Source organism: Arvicola amphibius, chromosome 5 (assembly GCF_903992535.2).
Source record: "Arvicola amphibius chromosome 5, mArvAmp1.2, whole genome shotgun sequence".
Classification (NCBI taxonomy): domain Eukaryota; kingdom Metazoa; phylum Chordata; class Mammalia; order Rodentia; family Cricetidae; genus Arvicola; species Arvicola amphibius.
Window position 1 is genome coordinate 154,904,676 of NC_052051.1, and position 18,567 is coordinate 154,923,242.

General features: G+C 41.9%; 1 protein-coding gene across 4 annotated transcripts in view; it reads right to left on the reverse strand.

Annotated features, from left to right (window-relative positions):
• Znf236 (zinc finger protein 236) overlaps nt 1-18,567 on the reverse strand; it is a 99,876-nt gene that overhangs the window by 69,690 nt on the left and 11,619 nt on the right. For all 4 annotated transcript variants that reach the window (XR_005285438.1, XM_038330484.1, XM_038330483.1 and 1 more), the window contains exons 4-9: nt 15,550-15,728; nt 12,568-12,692; nt 9,333-9,505; nt 6,069-6,212; nt 2,497-2,700; nt 1,382-1,610 (exon numbers count right to left, since the gene is read on the reverse strand). Coding sequence is in view for 3 of the 4 variants with exons in the window: in XM_038330484.1 (XP_038186412.1) it covers nt 1,382-1,610; nt 2,497-2,700; nt 6,069-6,212; nt 9,333-9,505; nt 12,568-12,692; nt 15,550-15,728 (1,054 nt within the window). In the remaining variant the exon portion in view is untranslated. The remainder of the gene's footprint in view (nt 1-1,381; nt 1,611-2,496; nt 2,701-6,068; nt 6,213-9,332; nt 9,506-12,567; nt 12,693-15,549; nt 15,729-18,567) is intronic.

Below are 18,567 nucleotides of genomic sequence, written 5' to 3' on the forward strand. Positions count from 1 at the left end.
TACAGTCATATAAAGAGGTCTGGGAATACCTGCTGCAGTGAAAAAGCAACAGGCAACCCAGAGGAGTCAAGTGAGAAAAGCACACTCAGGGCTGGAGGGATGCAGTGCAGCAGGAGACCTTCCCAACAATCGCCAGCAGGCATTGTACCATCCAGGGTACGCTGTACAAGATGGGATCAGAAAGAGTTCAATCAAGAGCCTCCATGCAGGCACCACACTGAAGACAGTCTTGAGAGACAGTTTTACAGGGACTGGAAGGGTAAAGAGAAAGACATTCTCAGTGCAGAAAAGCCCCTAAAAGCAGGGCTGGGACAGCAGGCATCCAACTGTAAAGTAAGGGATGTCATATGTACAGCAGTGCAAGGAAGCCCGAGGACAGGGTGGGCCAGGGCAGGAAGACCTGGAACAGTGGGAAAAGGTGGCATGGAATAAGACGGGCTGGCAGGTCAGGTGGAAGATCTGGAAACTGTTGAGTGGTACATCCAGGAAGAATGAGCAGTCTTCCAGGAGGCTGTGGGACAAGGGAGTCACAGGCAAAGGGCAGCCAGAGCCAGAACTGAAGGAGCAATGGATGTAGAGGTGCTAGAAGCACCCAGATGAAACAACAACAAAGCAGAGTGATCTGGACTCCCCTCTCTATACTGTGAAGATTTTATGACCATTGGTTAATAAAGAAGCTGCTTTGGCCTATGGCAGGGCAGAATAGAGCTAGGTAGGAAAACTAAACTGAATGCAGGGTCAGGAATACACCATGTAGCTGCCCAAGAAGCAAGATGTGAGGTAACAAACCATGAGCCTCGTGGTAAAATATATAATAATAGAAATTGGTTAATTTAAGATATAAGAGCTTGTTAATAAGAAGCCTAAGAGCTAATAGGCCAAAGAGTATATAATTGATATTAAGCCTCAGAGTGGTTTTTGGGGACAGGATTTCTCTGTAGCTTTGAAGCCTGTCCTGGAACTAGTTCTTGTAGACCAGGCTGGCCTCGAACTCACAGGGGTCCACCTGCCTCTGCCTCCCAAGTGCTGGAGTTAAAGGCGTGCGCCACCACCGCCCGGCTCATAGTAGTTATTTTATAAGTGGCTTTGGGAACAGGCGGGCAGAGAAAAGCCAGTCCAGGAGAACCAGGGGGACAGAAAATACTTTTAGCTACAACAGACACACTGAAATCCAGCCCTGTAACTAGGCCTAGGAGTAGCCTTCTGAATCAAGAACACAAGACATGCCGTGGTGTCACCTTTTACTTTGCAACACCAGTCAACTACAGTGAGGATTCAGAACATGCTGTGAAGACGCCACTTCAGAAAATGGGAGACACATTCACTAACACAAGGATAACACCGTCACAGTATCGGAAAGGAAAAGTATACAGCAAATTACCAGGTAGAAACGGTGATTTCTTCTTCATAATCTTCTTCTCTTTCTTATCCATCTTCTCAGGACTTTCCTGTCCCTTTTCCTGCTCTGCATCCATGGAATCGGCTTGCTCAGCAGAAACGCTAGAGGCTTGTGGACTCTGAGGAGACACTGTGGACGTCTGAGCATGGCTGCAGTCGCTGGGAGGTGCTGCAACTGGAAGTGAAGACAGCCCACTGTTTTCTAAGGCTTGCTGAGACAGAACAAAACTATAAGGTTAGAAAAGCCGACAGCCCAAATGTGCCTACCAAAAGCTATCCCAAGATGCCACAGTCTTACCCACAGAACTCTAACTCCTCTCTAAGAAAAAAAGCTCTACAATTCTAAGACACGGTTTACTATTAGAGACTGCAACACCCCTTCTAATAGTCTACATCTTACCCCACCCAAAACATAATATAAGTAGTTATATTTCTTAAATTTATGGGCTCAAAAATCATTAATTATCATTCAGAAGTCTTAGCTCAGCTGTCTCTAAACATACTTGGGTCACAACTTATCTCAGGTCTACCTGTAAGGCACAACCAGAGTTCCTGACACCCTGACGAACTTATCCTAAGGAGCCTTTCTGGAGTTCTGTGAAGCATCTGTGAATGCTGCACTCTGCCCAGAGCTGGGGGAACTAAGCAAATACAATCAACTTTCTTCCTCCTCATTTCCCAGAGGTGCTGGGGCCATTCATTCACACACTAATTACACAAAGCCAACATCGTGTCTCTACACTATACATGCCTAGGACCTTCTATACAGTACAACTGCATCTTAGGAAGAATGAAACACTTCTTCACCTCTCTCAACAGGGATGGACACAGGGCAAGCTTTAAAGAACCTACCCATGTCCAGTTAGTTTATTTACGGAATAAAAAAAAGTTTTCATTTTTCTTAAATGTACAGATTACCGAAATGTTTAGAACTCATCCTGTTGGGGATGACACAGGCATATTTTGTTTTACTGCCATCATTTTCAATGTAGCCACATTTTTAAACCAGCCTCCTTGCATCTCCACTGCTCAGTAATAAACCCTGATCTCTGAGAACCCAAATGTAAATGCCTTGCCCAGCAGGTAAGCATGCTTCACCTGGAGGATGTCCTGGTTGATGCCCACTGTCACACTCAGTTGTCGCCCAGACTGTGGGGACTGCTGTGCCTCCACTGGCCCCGGCTCAGACAGTTCCAGAAGCTGCTGAATGACATCAGTCACTGCCTGAGAATTCTGCTGACTAGAGACTGATGAGACCTGGGCTTCCACCTGCTGCAGAGGCAAAGTCTGAAAGATCGTGGCCTGGAACACAGCAACATTTTCATTAAAAATGCAACTTCCAAGTTAAACACAAACCATATTAAGGGAACACCCTCTCTAATGGCATCAAAAGCTACTGCTTTCCAAAAACTGAGATGTAATTCCTCAGTGATCTCTGTGAAGTACAATGTTGGCTCTTAAAAGAATGCACTCAATAAACCCTCTACAACCGTCTAGGAGTTCTCATGGGAGTGGGAGATGATATTATGTTCCCATTATCCACCAAAAAAGAGTGAATTTTAAAAAAGCACAATGTTAAGGAAAGACAGAGGCAAAGAAAGGGAGGGAAGTCGATGTGGTCAAAAGATTTAACACACTTCTGAGATACTATAGCCAAGAACATACTGGAAAATACAGCCTAATTCCTGTCAGAACTCAGGAACAGAAATGCCAAGTCCAAAGGCAGCTGGGGGTAGTGCAAGTTCTCAGCCTAGTCCTGCAGAGGTGGACATAGTTACCTACACCTACAGAATGCACATGACTAAAGGTAGTACACAGGAGTAATATATCCAAGGTACTCAATCAATTACAGCAAGTGTACCACAGCAACACATGGTGCTCACTAGCAACAAGAGCAACTGATAGTAAGAATAATACTGGGAGGTCATTGTACTTACTTTTTAGTTACAAATACTTAGTATTCGTAAAGTGTTATAAAAATAGTAATAAAACAACCCATTGCCATCCTCCATAGAACCACAAAGAACTTACCTTCAGGCAATGGATGACAGACAGACAGACAGATAGTAGATAGACAGACAGATGGATAGTTTTTTTTTTTTTAAAAAAAAAGGGGGGGCCTGACTCTACCAAAATAAAAATAACAAACTATCAAATGAGACTCAAGAAGCTTTAAATGGCCTTTTAGTCCCTCAAACTAAAGTCCTCTGTGCTCTAACACCACATTGAAGAGCTGGTTCCCAAGGAAGAGGGGATGGAAAGAATATGAGCCAGAGGACAGGGAAATGTAGAGCCCAAAAGATGACACTGACATAGCCTTCCCACTCATGAACTCACTGGAGCTGTGGTTATCTGCACAAGACAGTCACAAGACTGGATTCCTCATCTCGTACTGCATTGGAGGGGGGGGGGGTTTCAGAGGTTCCTCCCTGGAGGAATACTAGCAATTCACAGAAGGAAGGACTGTTGTCTTATTAGTGGTATAGCCATTGATAACTGCCCTTGATTCAGTAAATTAGCTCATACCCATGCTCAGGCAAGAGCCTCAAATTAACCTCACTGGTTATCCACAGAAAGAAAACATAAAGGTAGAAAGGCAACTTGTTGAGAAGAAGAATTCTAGTAGAGGAGGGAGTGAAAATGACTAGTCAAACAAAAAAATTAAAACTTAAGAAAAAACAAACAGGTTCCTTGGTGTGGTAGCCACTGGTTATTACATCTGGTACTGAAACCCAAAGAGGGTTTTTTTTTTTTTTTTTTTTTTCACAATTAAATATTTTGAGTTGGGAAGATCCATCTTAAACATGGGCCACCCCTTCTGTGGACAGTCTAAATGAGGACATGGAAGAAGGAAGCTGGTTCTCTTTGCCTGCTGTCTTGACACTCTCTTTGCAAGTCCAGTCCTTCATTGGCATTAAGAGTTTATTCTTTCACTCGGGAGGCAGAGGCAGGCGGATCTCTGTGAGTTCGAGGCCAGCCTGGTCTACAATAGCTAGTTCCAGGACAGGCTCCAAAGCCACAGAGAAACCCTGTCTCGAAAAACCAAAAAAGAAAAAGAAAAAGAGTTTATTCTTTGAGATTCTGGGGTATACTGAAGACCAGCTGAGACATCGGCCTTGTGGGCTGAACAACTACTGCATTCTTGGCCCTTCTGTTGGTAGACAATCACTGTTCAACTAGCTGGACCACAGCCCGTAAGCAATTCTAATAAATTCCCTTGGAGGTGGCATATAATTACATAGATGGATAGATAGACAGACAGACAGACACACACACACACACACACACACACACACACACACACAGATAAATGGATGGAAGGATGGATGGAATTCATTCTGTAAGTTCTGTTCCTCCAAAGAACTCTGATGCATACATACACTTGGTCACATGCATTACAAAGAAAGCCTACTCTAGCTGTGCATGGAAAGCTGCGGTAACTTTGTCTTCTGAGACACAAACAAGCAGCCAGAGACGGCGAGAGTTGTGAAGGGTAGGAGAAGAGGAACAACGGAGCAGATCAGATGCAGCAGGAGTGGCTTTTGGATGTAAGTGCCTCACTTCAGTACAAACAATCCTGTTATGGATGCAGCTCTCTCTCTCTCTCTCTCTCTCTCTCTCTCTCTCTCTCTCTCTCTCTCTCTCTCTCTCTCTCTCTCAGCATGTTCTCTCTCTTACACACACACCACACACAAATTATTATCCAGATTATTGTGAATAACCACCTTTAGAATTATATACTGACAAAGGAAATGGTGAAACTATTAGTTGGTTACTGATTCACTAAAATATTCATATATTAAAAATTGTAAGTCCAAAAATAGAATTTTTATGATTTCATAATTACTCAATTATTCCTATTTATAAAGCTTTATAGCACTCTAAAAACAAACTGCGGAAATCATCCATAACTACTGAACTATGAGAAAGAAAAAATTAGAGCAAAGGGACACCGTGTGTAACCCAGTTACTAGCCAGCACTGAATAAAGGGAGCAAAGACACTACCACCATGTACCCACGCATGAGCATTCATGAAAATTCTTCTGTACTGTGTAGTCGACTTTAATAATACCACATCCTAGGCTTAGATTTTGTAATTTATTATCAACTGATAAAGTATGGTAGAAGTTATGATTAAAGCTGTTATAAAATCCTAGGAAAAAACACACAAAAAAGTGTGTGTGTCCATGTGTGCATTTGTGTGGGACTGTGTTTTTGTGGGTAATATGTTTGAGCATGACTTAGAGTCATTCCATTTCTAAATACGTGTACTAGGAAGCAGAATTTGGTATCCCAAAAGACCTAGAAGAAATTATTACTGCCACATGAGAAAATGAGAAACATTACCTACAACATTACCTACAAATGAGAAACATTACCTACAAAGTGGATAAACAATATTTAATAGTCATCAACAGCATTGACTGCAATAATTGAATTCCATAAATTACTGATAATTTTTTGTTTTAAAGGTTTAAATGATAAGCCATAAATCAAGATTATATATCATCACACCGAACGTTAGACAGATAAATTTTATTAAAAAAAAAACCAAGTAGCACCTTATGTACAAAACTTTAACCATACTTTTTGGTAATTCAAAAGTTCATATTTAAAATGAGATTTGAGGCTTTTGTTGTTTAAATTTAAATTACATTATTAAGCTTACCGTTATAACATGTGCAGTCTCTGTAGAACCTGTGGAGTTGGAGGGTCCACCCATATGCATCTTGCTGATGTGAGTATTTAAGCTACCTAAACTTTTAAAGATGCAGCTACATTCTGTACAGTTATAAGTGGGCCCATTTTTTACCTTAAAAAAAGAAAAAATAGTTTTTTTTTAAATCTTTAGTCAATAGATGAGCATATTTAAGTGATAGCAAAGAAAATTTAGCACTCCATCAGCATGAGATAATACACAGCTCTAGCAAAGGGTATTCTGTTTTAAATTAGCTTAAGAATCAATGATACAACTACTTAATTAATATTACTAGTTTAATATCAATTGAAATTTCAGTGTTTCTCTAAATGAAAAGTGGCTAGGAATGAGGAAACAAACTTTTCTGTTATCATAGTTTAAACATCAAAATGTCATCATATGTCCTCAACTTCTTAGATTGCTAAACATGCTTCCCAGCAAAGGCTGGGTACAGCTGGGAGTATCACTCTGCATAGTGAGCTTCTGGGGCATAGTACAGGTATGGAAAAGTGGCTAAAATCGGTAAATTTTTTCACCAAATTCAACATCCATCCGTGATTATTTTTTATAACTACATCTAAGCCAGAAACAGACTACAAATAATTAAAATGAGTAAGAACATCTATGATTAGAGACCGTATCAGAAATATTCTCTATTATTCAAACCTAACATTAGTTGCCGTCATGGTTACGAGGCAGGATTGAAAATGCACAAGTCACCTCTAATCTATTTGCAGCACCTCCTAAGAACCAAATTTAAACCAGCTATGATGACATACACCTTTAATCCCAGCACTCGGGAGGCTGAGGCAGGTGGATCTCTGTGAGTCTGACATCAGCCTGAAATTGCATAGGAAGAACCGGTCTCAAAAAAGAAAAAGAAAAAGAAAAAAGAAAAAAGAACCACCTTTAAGGCTCTGGACGTCTCACAGGATTGGGTAATACTTTAATGGGCCTCTTTAGAGGCCCTTTCAAGTCTCCCATCATAAGACAAGCTCCACGATGCCCTCACTGTACACGCTGCAGGGGTTCTCCTAACATGGAGTCTTAGCAAGTGTCTCAGAGGACCACCCTAGGGTCCCAGAAAGGTATTTCTGAAATATGTGCTACATAACACACAACTATTCTTCAGTGATCAACTCTACTCAAAGGCAACTCATAAGAATGACCTGATGATCAAATCACAGTGTCAGTACCTTATCACTATTTCATGACCTAAGAGAAAAATAATTTAGTGAAAACAGAATTCTGAATCTTAAGTGTTTTTTTTATTTTAACCCATTAGATCTAACCACCCCCCCTGCGTGTATGTATGTGTATGTATGCGTGTGTGTGTGTTATCTGCATGTGATAGCTAAAGGGCAACCTAGGGCAGGAGTCTTCTACTTTGTTTTGGAAAAGAAACTTCCCAATGGTCTAGAATTTGCAGATTCAGCTAGGCTGGCTGGCCAGCAAGCTGTCCCTACCTCCACAGTACTGGGATTACATGTATCCATCATGCCTGGCTTTTTTTGTTTGTTTTGTTTTTTGAGACAGGGTTTCTCTGTTGCTTTGGAGCCTGTTCTGGAACTAGCTCTTTTAGACCAGGCTGGCCTCGAACTCACAGAGATCCGCCTGCCTCTGCCTCCAGAGTGCTAGAATTAAAGGCGTGCGCCACTACCGCCCAGCTTTTTTTTTTTTTTAACCCCATGTGTATTCTGGAAACTAAACTCAAGTCTTCATGCTTGTAAAGCAAGCACATCCCCTAAGGCCTAGCTTTGTTCTAACTAAGGGGGCTTCTGTTGGGTTTATTTTGGTTTTTATTGTCATTACTGAGACAAACTTTTGCTAACTAGCCCACACTGTCCTCAAACGCACAACCTTCCTGCCTCAGCCTCCTGAGTGCTGAGATTATATGTCAGTCATTCAATTTCTACTACATTGTTTTAGCTCCCCAGTCACTAAAGTGGTACTTAGGGATTCATTCTATGAAAAACTTTAAAGATGCTTATCTGCTCTTTTTAAAATGGTAGTCTTGCTGTACAATCAACCGCTATGTGTTGATCTACTCTTTCGGAGTTTGGGGGACCTGCCACCCAGCTCCCAAATAAATCACACAAGAAGGCTCATTCTTAATTATGAATGCCCAGCCTTAGCTTGGCTTGTTTCCTGCCAGTTTTTTTTCCACCTACCTTTTGCCTCTGGGCTTTTATCTTTCTCTATTTCTATATACCTTTCTTTACTTCTTACTCTGTGACTGGCTGGGTAGCTGACCCCTGATGTCCTCCTCTCCTTGTTCTCTCACTCCTCTTCTTCCTTGGTTCTCCTTCTATTATACTCCTGCTAGCCCCGCCTATCCTTGCTCCTGCCTCGCTATTGGCCAGTCATCTCTTTATTAGGACCACCAGGTATTTAAGAAAAGCACATCAGCACAGCTTCACAGAGTTAAACAAATACAGCATAAACAAGTCACACACCTTAAAATAATATTCCCCAACAATAAACTGATTCACGATGTAAACATTTGTGTTAAGTCAATATTCCTTTATATTCTATAAATAGGCCATAACTAAGATACTCTAACTAACAGACACACTGCTCCTAAAAACAAACTTAATGCAAATGTTCCCAGGGGCTCTACAGTTAAGCAGGACCTGTAGACAACAGCCAACGGCAGTCATCTGAGCTGACTCATGTAGCACGGCAAGAACATACAGCTAGGTCCGTATAAAGTGTGCCTCGGAGCTGAGTGCCAACCCCACTCTGTCTACAGCAAAGTCAGTGCTTTCTGTTTTACTTCTTGTCTTTCTCTTCTTACACTTGATAGTGTCTGTTGCTTAAATAGATGATCATAGTTGATAGATCACATTTATCAAAGATATTACCATTTTTAAATACTCATTAAAAGTAAAAGGGCGAGATAAGATTTTGTATTTCTCCACATATAATAAACCCAAAAGTGCCTGGAACAGAGGTGCACACAATTCCAACACTCAGGAAGCTGAAGTGCTTGCTATGAATGCAAGGTCAGCCTGAGCTACATTCTGAGTACCACGCCAGCCAAAGCCACATAGCCAGACCTGTCAAGAACAACAAAAACAGTATGTTCCCATCAAAATATTTTTGCTAAAATAGCAAAATATACACAGCTCAATCTGTATTTTTCAAAACTGTAACATACTTTCTCAGGCTAGTCATTAACTCAAGAGACATCTATCACTCTGAGATAGTGCAGAGCCCAAACACCATGCTCACCTCTGAGTGGACCCTCTGCACATGGGACTGCAGGTTCCCCTTCTGAGAAAAGGCAGCAGGACAAAAGGCACAGGCATGTGGCTTTTCTCCTGTGTGCTTGATCATGTGGGTCTGCAGTGCCCCTTTCTGGTTAAAAGCTTTTCCACACTCGCTGCATTTGAATGGCCTTTCACCTACCAGAGAGAAAAAGAATCACTAGGTGAGCATATTTTAGGGTGAGAAAAGACACAAGGCACACAAACTATCCTGTCAGCCAAACATCTCCCAGGGACCCTAAATTCATATACACAGGTGTCAGGTATTTCTTAACTTTCCTCTGTCCTAGACAAACCTTTCCATATCCCAAGCGAACCCCACAGCAGTTCTTGCTTAATCTCAACCTGCTTACTCCCAGGTGAGCCCTGCTCCCTGTCCAAACTACTGCCTACGGCAGGGTACAGCCCCATCCATCCTCATCACCTCTGGCCAGCCCTGCTGCTTCTACCAGACCTTGTATGGGCTGCTCTCAACTCAACAGAGAGACCCTTTCTAAATGAGATCACAGCAAGTTGGGCTTGCTCGATGCCTCCCAAGCTTCTCAACCCCACTCAGCTAGGTCATCCCTTCCCACTACCTGCTCTCTACTGAACCTTCTCTTGCCTCAGCACAGAACACAAGTCCACTGAAGGCCTGTCACCTATGCCTGTTCATCTCCCTGAGAACCCACACAGCTTGCTCCCTCGTGGTTCTTCTGTCACTGCCACAGTATCACCTCTAAGAATGACTTTTAACCAATTCCAGTTGATTTCAAAATCTCTCATGTCTATCCTGTAATCCTTGCTCTCCTTCTCTGCTTAACTCCCTCCATATGATCTGTAGTCAGTAACTTCAGACAATTCACTTATTATTCTACTTCTAATACATGCGCCAAGAAAGAAAGGTTTTCAACTGTTCTGTTCATGGCTCTCATTTCAGTACAGCACACACATTATCATTCTATAGGTACTCATTCACTGATCAATGACTGAAAAGAGAAAATTATATAGTTAAAATCTAACTATAAACTAGTTCAAAGTCTTGTGTCACTAAAATTCCATCCCCTGGGAAATATGTGAGCAGATAGATCCTACGTCTCTGAACCGACCTCAGGGTTAAGTAAATTAGTGAGATGGAGACGCAAGTGATCTCAGAGAAGAGGACGGACAGCTAGGATGCTCAATGAGAACCATGGGTCCTGGGAATGGCATCTTTTCTGTTCTAATGGTATTAGCTGAGATGCATCTCTTCTTTCTTGGATGAGGTTCATACACTCAAGCAGTAGCCCTTCAGAAGACCACACATCACATCATCATATCACATGAGGTACACCCACTCAAAGACCAAGCAGAGAACACATGAGCCTTCTTCTACTTAAGAGCATCTTTGATAGCCTACGTGTGGTCGAGCCTTGCAGACTAGTAAGAAGATGCTGAGGACTAGGCAAACCACCTTCCCCAACATTCCATGTACTCAAGAGGCCAGCCAGAAAAACTATATGTGATCAAAAGCTCAATGCCAAGAAGAGGACATATGGCAAATTCCCAAAATCACATGAAAGTGTATACAGCATTGTGTCCAGGGGATATGCTACTCTGATGCATGTATTTATGGAAGTGCAGAAAAAATCTCAAGGGGCAGACATCAAACTGTTGCAGGTATAAAGACCTAAGAAAGCAGTGTAAGTACTGTTTTCTTTGCATGTTCCTACTTTGAGGCATGCAACAACCTTCACGCTATCTTTTTATTAGAGGAAGATAAGTTAGAACTTAACACTCTAAAACTCAACATTTTATCACATTTTCTTTTAGATACAGGGTTTCATGTATCCCAGAATGACCTCAAACTCACTATATAGTTAACAATGACCTTAAACTTTTCTTTACCCTTTTTGAGACAAGATCTCATGTGTATCCCTTCTGGTCTAGAATTCCCTATGTAAACCAAGCTAGCCTTGAATTCGCACAGGCCTTCTGCCTGCAAAGTGTTGGTATTAAAGGTGTGCATTACCATGCCTGGCTGACCTTGAACTTTTGATCCTCCTGCCTCCACCTCTCAAATGCTGGTATTACAAGCAAGTATATACCAGCACACCCAGTTTGTGCAGTATCAGGAACTGAACCCAGGACTCTATGCATGGTAGACAAGTGTTCTACCAACTCAACTATGCCCCTAGCTTTGGAGCCTGTCCTGGAACTAGTTCCTATGCCAACATTTTAAAGATAGTACTTTTTTCTTCTCTTGATTTAAGGACTATAGAACAATGCTCTAAAAATATAACTTTATACTGGCATATAAATGAGCTAAGAAATTATCTGATTGATTCTACAATATAGTACATAAGATATTACATCAAAACACCAAAAAAAAAGAGACAAAGCAACAAAGCATAATCAGACTGTTCAAAGCATGATCAGAACCAATCAGCTGCAAGCTCATACTGCTTTGTCACTACTGATGGAATACAAATCAGATCACAAAAAAAGGGCAATGCATAGGTTATTATTTTAATCTTAAAACATATACATATTTGCCATTTCCTTCATCATTCTCTAGAGAGCATGTGCATTAGTCATAAGAGCATAAATTATCTTACACAAAATGGCAAAGAATATTCAGCTGCGAATATTGTATTCATTTCAAATATCAAGCAAGTCTAACAAGCAAGCAAGATAAAACACAGAGAAATAAGGCTTTTTTTTACTTTAATGCTGTTTAGTTGGTTCATTGATGGTTTGTGAGGCAGGGTCTTACACTATAGACTGGGTTGGCCCGGAACTCCATAGCTGAGATGACTCAAAAGCCCTGATCTTCCTACCTCGGCCTCCTGAGTGGCAGGATTACAGGTCTGTAGCGCCATGCCAGTTACCTTAATGTTTTGTAGTGTGTGTCATTAGAGCCAAATTGTCACACAGAGAGACCTTGTGCCGCCTTTACTTCTGCAGATCTAAGTAGCCCAGGTGCCACACAAGTAACAACCATGTCAACTCCAACTGACTGGAGCTCACTCGACCCAAACACTATTCCATATTTTTTTCATTTATAATTTAGGGCAACTACATGACAAACAGAGAGAATGAAATCAGAAAATTAGCTAACGGTACTGAGGTTATTTAGCAAAGAACAGAAAAGCTAGGGTTAGACTTCAAGTTGAATTAGTAGTGAGCACACTTCCTTCGAATCACATAATAAACCATCTGAAAGCAAATGTTTCCCATACCTGTGTGTATCCTTATATGTCGCGTTAACTGACTGGGCTTTTGAAATGTCTTCCCACAGTGTGGACACGAGTACGTGAAGCCGCTTCTGTCAATGTTCCGATTGTAAGTTCTTGTACCTGATGCCCTGATACGACATAGGGGAAAACATTGAGTCATCCTCCTTCCATCACGTTTCTAGGTGAAAGACTGTCCCAGAGTTTAGCTGGAGGGTCATCACAATATGCTTTAGTGATAAGTCAAACATCTGTCTGCTCAACATACAAACACAAAAGTACACATCTATGAGTTGAGTGGTATAAATTCATTTTTGCCCATTTCTGGTGAAAATAGAAGCTTGGTTTGCTCGCAGTGATTGGGAAGCAAAGCAGAAGAAATCTTGTAAAGCATGGTTTGTTGGTTTAGTCAGCACGGAGGCCCATGCAGATGTGAGTTCTACATCGACATGCTCTCCTACAGCTCTCTGTGCTCAACAGGACCTGCATGCTGACAAAAGTCACCACATAGCTAGACAACTGACTCTTTACTTGACCTCCCTGGAAACTGTGACTGGCAACAACAGCCAAACATCAGAAAGAACCCTAGACCCCTGCCTCAGCCTCCAAGGAATTACATCATCACCTGCCACCAGATACCTTCCCACTGTCAGTTATGACATGCGCACCCCTTAAAAATGCCTGTCAATCACAGTCCCCTGTCTTGATCCTCTTGTTTTCCTGTCTGTCTGTCTGCCTCTGTCATGTCCCCTCCAAGACTGCCTTTCAGTTTTTGACTCTCCCTCTCCCTGCTCTCCCAATAAATCTCTTGCACACACACACAAAAAAGGGACCCTGTGCCATTTCAATATAGTCCTTTCCATGTCAAGGAATGAAAATTCCTTGGGTTTAAATCTTAAGACCTCACTTAGGATTCTACAAATCCATCTTCAAAAGTTGTTGGTTTTACTCTCAAACATGTCACCTTCCAGCCACCAACACTACTGCAGCAATGTTATCTGTAGGAGAGCACTGCCTACATATAGAACATACAGCTTCCTGGCACCCTGCTGCCCTCCTGCTAAGACTCTCTATGAGAAAAGTAACCACCCATACATTTCCAGTCAGCTCCAGGACCCAATGTATGTAGGAAGCATGCATTTTATACATATGTATACAGACACACGTGTAGAGAGGGGATAAGAACACTCCTGGTGTCCTGCCTCCACCTTCCTACTGCTAGATTCACATGCAAGATCATGCCTGGTTTCCATAATGCTAGGAATTGACCCAGAACCTTGTGCATGGGAGGCAAGCACTCTACCAGCTGAACTACATTCCCAAACCACATTGTATTTTTATATAAAACTGAAATAGCAATGCATGCCTATAACCTAGCACTCAAGATGTAAAGGTAAGAGGATGATTGTTTAAGGTCACCCTGGACTATGCAGCAAAACCCTGTCTCAAAAATCAGAAACAAGCCAGTCACTAAAATATTGGAAATATTAGTCAACAACAGGTAAAATGAAAGTGAAAGACAAGAGGCAGGAACCTACTAGTTCCCCTGTCTAAACAGCCCTGGGAGCATATTACATGCTGCCCAGTATTTATAGATTTCCAACTCTTCTTGGTAAAAGGAACAGACATTCTTTAACCATTATAGTTTGGCATGGTGGCAAGCTAAATTGATAACATTACTGCTAAACAATTGCTGACACTGTCCTTTATAGTAGCCTGTCGAAATCAACTTGGTGACAGGCATGGAGGCATATAACTATTATCCTTGTACTTAGGAGGTTGATCTCTGTTAGTCCAACATGGGCTACAAAATGAGACCCTATCTTTAAAACAAACAACAATAACAACAAACCCCTCCAAACACAAACAAAAAACAAAAGACAAGAAGTCAGCTCAGTGAAAGTGACAACCAATCACCACCAGCAGGAAAAAGGAAGCAAGGCAGCCAGGACAATCTCCTTTACTTCTTGCCTATTAATAAACAAAACTTCCTCCCCACCCCAAGGCTAAGGACACACTGGAGGAAGAGGAGCATAAGAATTAGAGCCAGAGGATGAAGAGGAGGCTGTGAGCCATGCCTCTTAGACAAGGCATGGCCACTGCACTCATGAACTCAGGAGCTGCTCTAACCTACACAGGACCTGCACAGCATTGAACCAATCAGCTCTAACCTACATAGGACCTGCACAGCATTGAACCAATCAGCTCTAACCTACACAGGACCTGCATAGCATTGAACCAATCAGCTCTAACGTATACAGGAGCTGCACAGCATTGAACCAATCAGCTCTAACCTACACAGGAGCTGCACAGCATTGAACCAATCAGCTCTAACCTACACAGGAGCTGTACAGCATTGAACCAATCAGCTCTAACCTACACAGGAGCTGTACAGCATTGAACCAATCAGCTTTCACAGCCCTAGCCCTAGCTGAGGAGCTACTGGCTTTTAATGGCTGCATTTGCTTCAAGAGCACAGCCACTTGTAAACTATTCATGATCCAGGAAATAATCCCACAATTGTGCACGTGCAAGCAACCCTAACTAAATTCAGTGACCATTAAAAAAAAAATCATGACAGTAGGAATGAGAAGTGTCAGAAAGAATTGCATAGATGAAGTAGGAAAGAAAGGAAGAGGTGAATATGATCAAAATACATTATACACATATATAAAGGTGTCAAAAATAAAAGTTAAAAATTAAAAAAAAAAAAAAGGTAAAGAAACAACGTAAGTTAGAATAGCTAAAACTCAAGAACCTGAAAAAATGTTAAGTGTGGCCAGGAGTATATATCCAAACACTAGTGAGGAAACTGGACTTCTATTGAACATGTCAACAGTTTTAACAACACCAGGACAAATCAGCTGTGTGCTCATAGTTGCTGCGTTTCTTCCCACAACACCAAACACTTGAGTCAATCACAGCAAAGTAGGCCAGTTTTCTGGATCCTACAGGGTTTTCATTGTGCTAGTCTGGGAATGACCATACCTAGCTTTACAATGAGCCTTCATGTGTTCCTTCAGCTCGGGCGTCGTCTCAAACTCCATCTTACAGGCCTTGCAGGTGTGGACTCGGTTGTTTGCCAGCTCCTGTCGATGCTCCTCCATGTGTATGGCCAGTTGGCTGTGCAGCGTGAACTCATCCCCACACTCAGAGCAAATGAGGTTCTGGAAAAGGAATATTTCCAAGCCACTGTTCCTTAAAAGAACTGGTACCACTGTGAACACCAGCCCACAAATGACACCTTCCTCTGGAACATATGTCACATTTGCCTCTCAAAAATGCATTATTATGTCCAAACTGAAATGCATAAAAATCATTTCTACAAGTAAAGGATAAAATGAAAACCACAATTCTCAGACAAACTGGATTCTACACCAAAGGCTACTGGACATTTGCCAAATGGTCCATGTGTTCCACGAAAACTTCAGAGAAATAGAAAGACTTCAACCTGGTCAAAAAGGGATTCTAGGTGAGATTATAATCTGTAGAACACTACCAAACACATAGGTGAGACATCTGTCAATGGAAATGCCTCACTGTCCACTGAGTTACGACTACAGGCTGAAAAGCTCACACGGGCAGCTAGAGTGCTGTAGGACTTACCCTGCGCCCAAACCAATATCGTCAAAGTTCTCCAGTCTTCCTTAGGACTTGAATAGTTTATATCTAAGTATATTTTAATGAATTCATTTCACCTGCTTAACGAGGGTTTTTGCTTTAGTTTGGAATTTTGGTTTTTGTTAGACAGGGTTTCATTCTGTAGTTCTGGCTGGTCTGGAACTCACTAAGCAGGCCAGGCTAGCTTCAAACTCACGAGATCTGACTGCCTCTACCTCCCACATGGTGAGATTAAAAGTGTGCACAACAATGATCAGTTTAATGAGGGTCTTGTGGGGTGCTGGTTTTTTGTTTTATTTTTTAATGTAGCTACAGAAGGCAGTTATTCCAGTTCATTCCAGCTGGACAGAGTGGACTAGCCACTGTGGAGCTGGGTCTGAGTTTATCACCTGTGATAGACTACATGAACCTTGGTGTGCTCATTTCCAACCCCACAGAAGAAGAGGGCAAAGTGAAGTGAGATGATACAGAGATGACAGAAAGACCATGGCGGTGATAAGTACTTCTGCAGATGGCAAGTGCTGGATTAGGACAATTCCAACCCATGAACATATGTGCAGCTTCATATGCAGCGTTTACCTTTGTCATGACCCTGGCAAGCTGTCCAAACACAGAAAGTACCCCATCAATGAGCATAAACTGTTAGTTCCAAATCACGAAAGGTCCTTTTTCTTTGCTGTGAATCACAGTTTCATATAACCCCAGCTAGTCTCAAACTCACTATGTTCCAAGGATGACCTTGAGCTTCTCATCTTCCTTGATCTGCCCCCAGATAGGTGCTAGGATTACAGGCCTATGCCACAGCACCCTCTTTATGTAGTATTGGGTGCTGAACCCAGAGCGTCACACATGCTTGGAACAACTCCATGAACTGAGTTAGATCCCCAGCCCTTCTATTTTTCCATTAGGATTCCCCCTAACACTCTGTACACCAGTTTTGGATGCAAAGCTCAGCAAAATTAGGTTATGAACTGTACTTATAGCTCTGCTGCAGGAAAAGGCTAAAAATGAAGGGAATTACCTTAAGAAATCTAATAGTGATTTTAAATTGACATTATAATATAGTAATTTAATGAATTAATGAACTACTAGACTGTTAGTAACTTAGAAGATAACGAAAATTTACCCTAGCATACTAACAAAAGAAAAGAAATTAATCATTCCAATCCATGAATGTGTTTGGCAGAGAAAATGTTTATTTTTTTATTAATAATCCTATCACTTGTCCAGGCTCAAAATTACAAGACAGGCTGGAAAGATGGCTCAGTCATTAAGAGCACTGGCCGCTCTTCCAGAGGACCTGGCACACATTCGGTGGCTCACAAGTGCCTATAAGTCCAGTTCCAGAAGGTAAGATGTCTCTTCTGACCTCCCTGGGTACCAAGAGTGCACATGGTGCACATATGTAAACTCAGGCACACACTCATACACATGAAAGTATATAAATACTTTTTAAATTACAAAACAAGGCTGGACTCTTGGTATTCCCCATTCCCCACTCTCGTTCTCTTGTTGGTCTGGGTTACACCCACCACACCTTTTCTCTCATTTTTTTTTCTTATTGGTTTTTTGATATGGGGTTTCTCTGTGTAGCCTTGACTGTCCTGGAACTTGCTCTGTAGACCTGGCTGGCCTGAACTCACAGAGATCCACCTGCCTTTGCTTCCCGAGCACTGGGATTAAAGGTGTGCATCACCACCATCTGGCTCTCTCACTTTTACACAGAATGATCAGATGAATACATCTGGGAAGCAATCTACATGGACATTACACACACATTTCTCAAAAATGTCAATGTGAAAACATCTGTTTATATACAATTTGCTCAGATGAAGAAAGGAAGATGGAGCACACCTCCAGAACCAAAGCCAACACATGCCTTCACTGTCTCTCTGCTACTGACCTGACCATTCAATAGCAGCTAGGCCCTTCCTCCCACCTCTCAGTATCTCAGAGATAACTGAGGAAGTCTCTCTGCATCCTCCACATCATTATTAGTATCAAGTCTCCTCCTAGACTACCCTGGGGAATTATAATGCTCCTGAGGAGCCAGCGGAAGTCATGGGGAGATTTCACACAGCACTTTACTCAGCTGACGACATACCACCTCTGAAGAGCCAGGGTACACAAGATTAAGACTGCTCTGCAGCCTCAGAGTTCCCAAAATGAACACTGACTCCTCTCTCTCATCTGCCTATCCAATCTCCATATGCTGCACTGTCCTGCCAAGCCTCAACATTCCAGGGCCGAGCTCTCCTAGTCTCTGTAAGGACTCCAAAATGATGTTCAGTGCATCAAGTACTCCAAGTTCACCCCATAGAACACTGTTCCTCCCCTACATAAACAGAACACACCCTACATCACAGCAATCAACAAATGTGCACA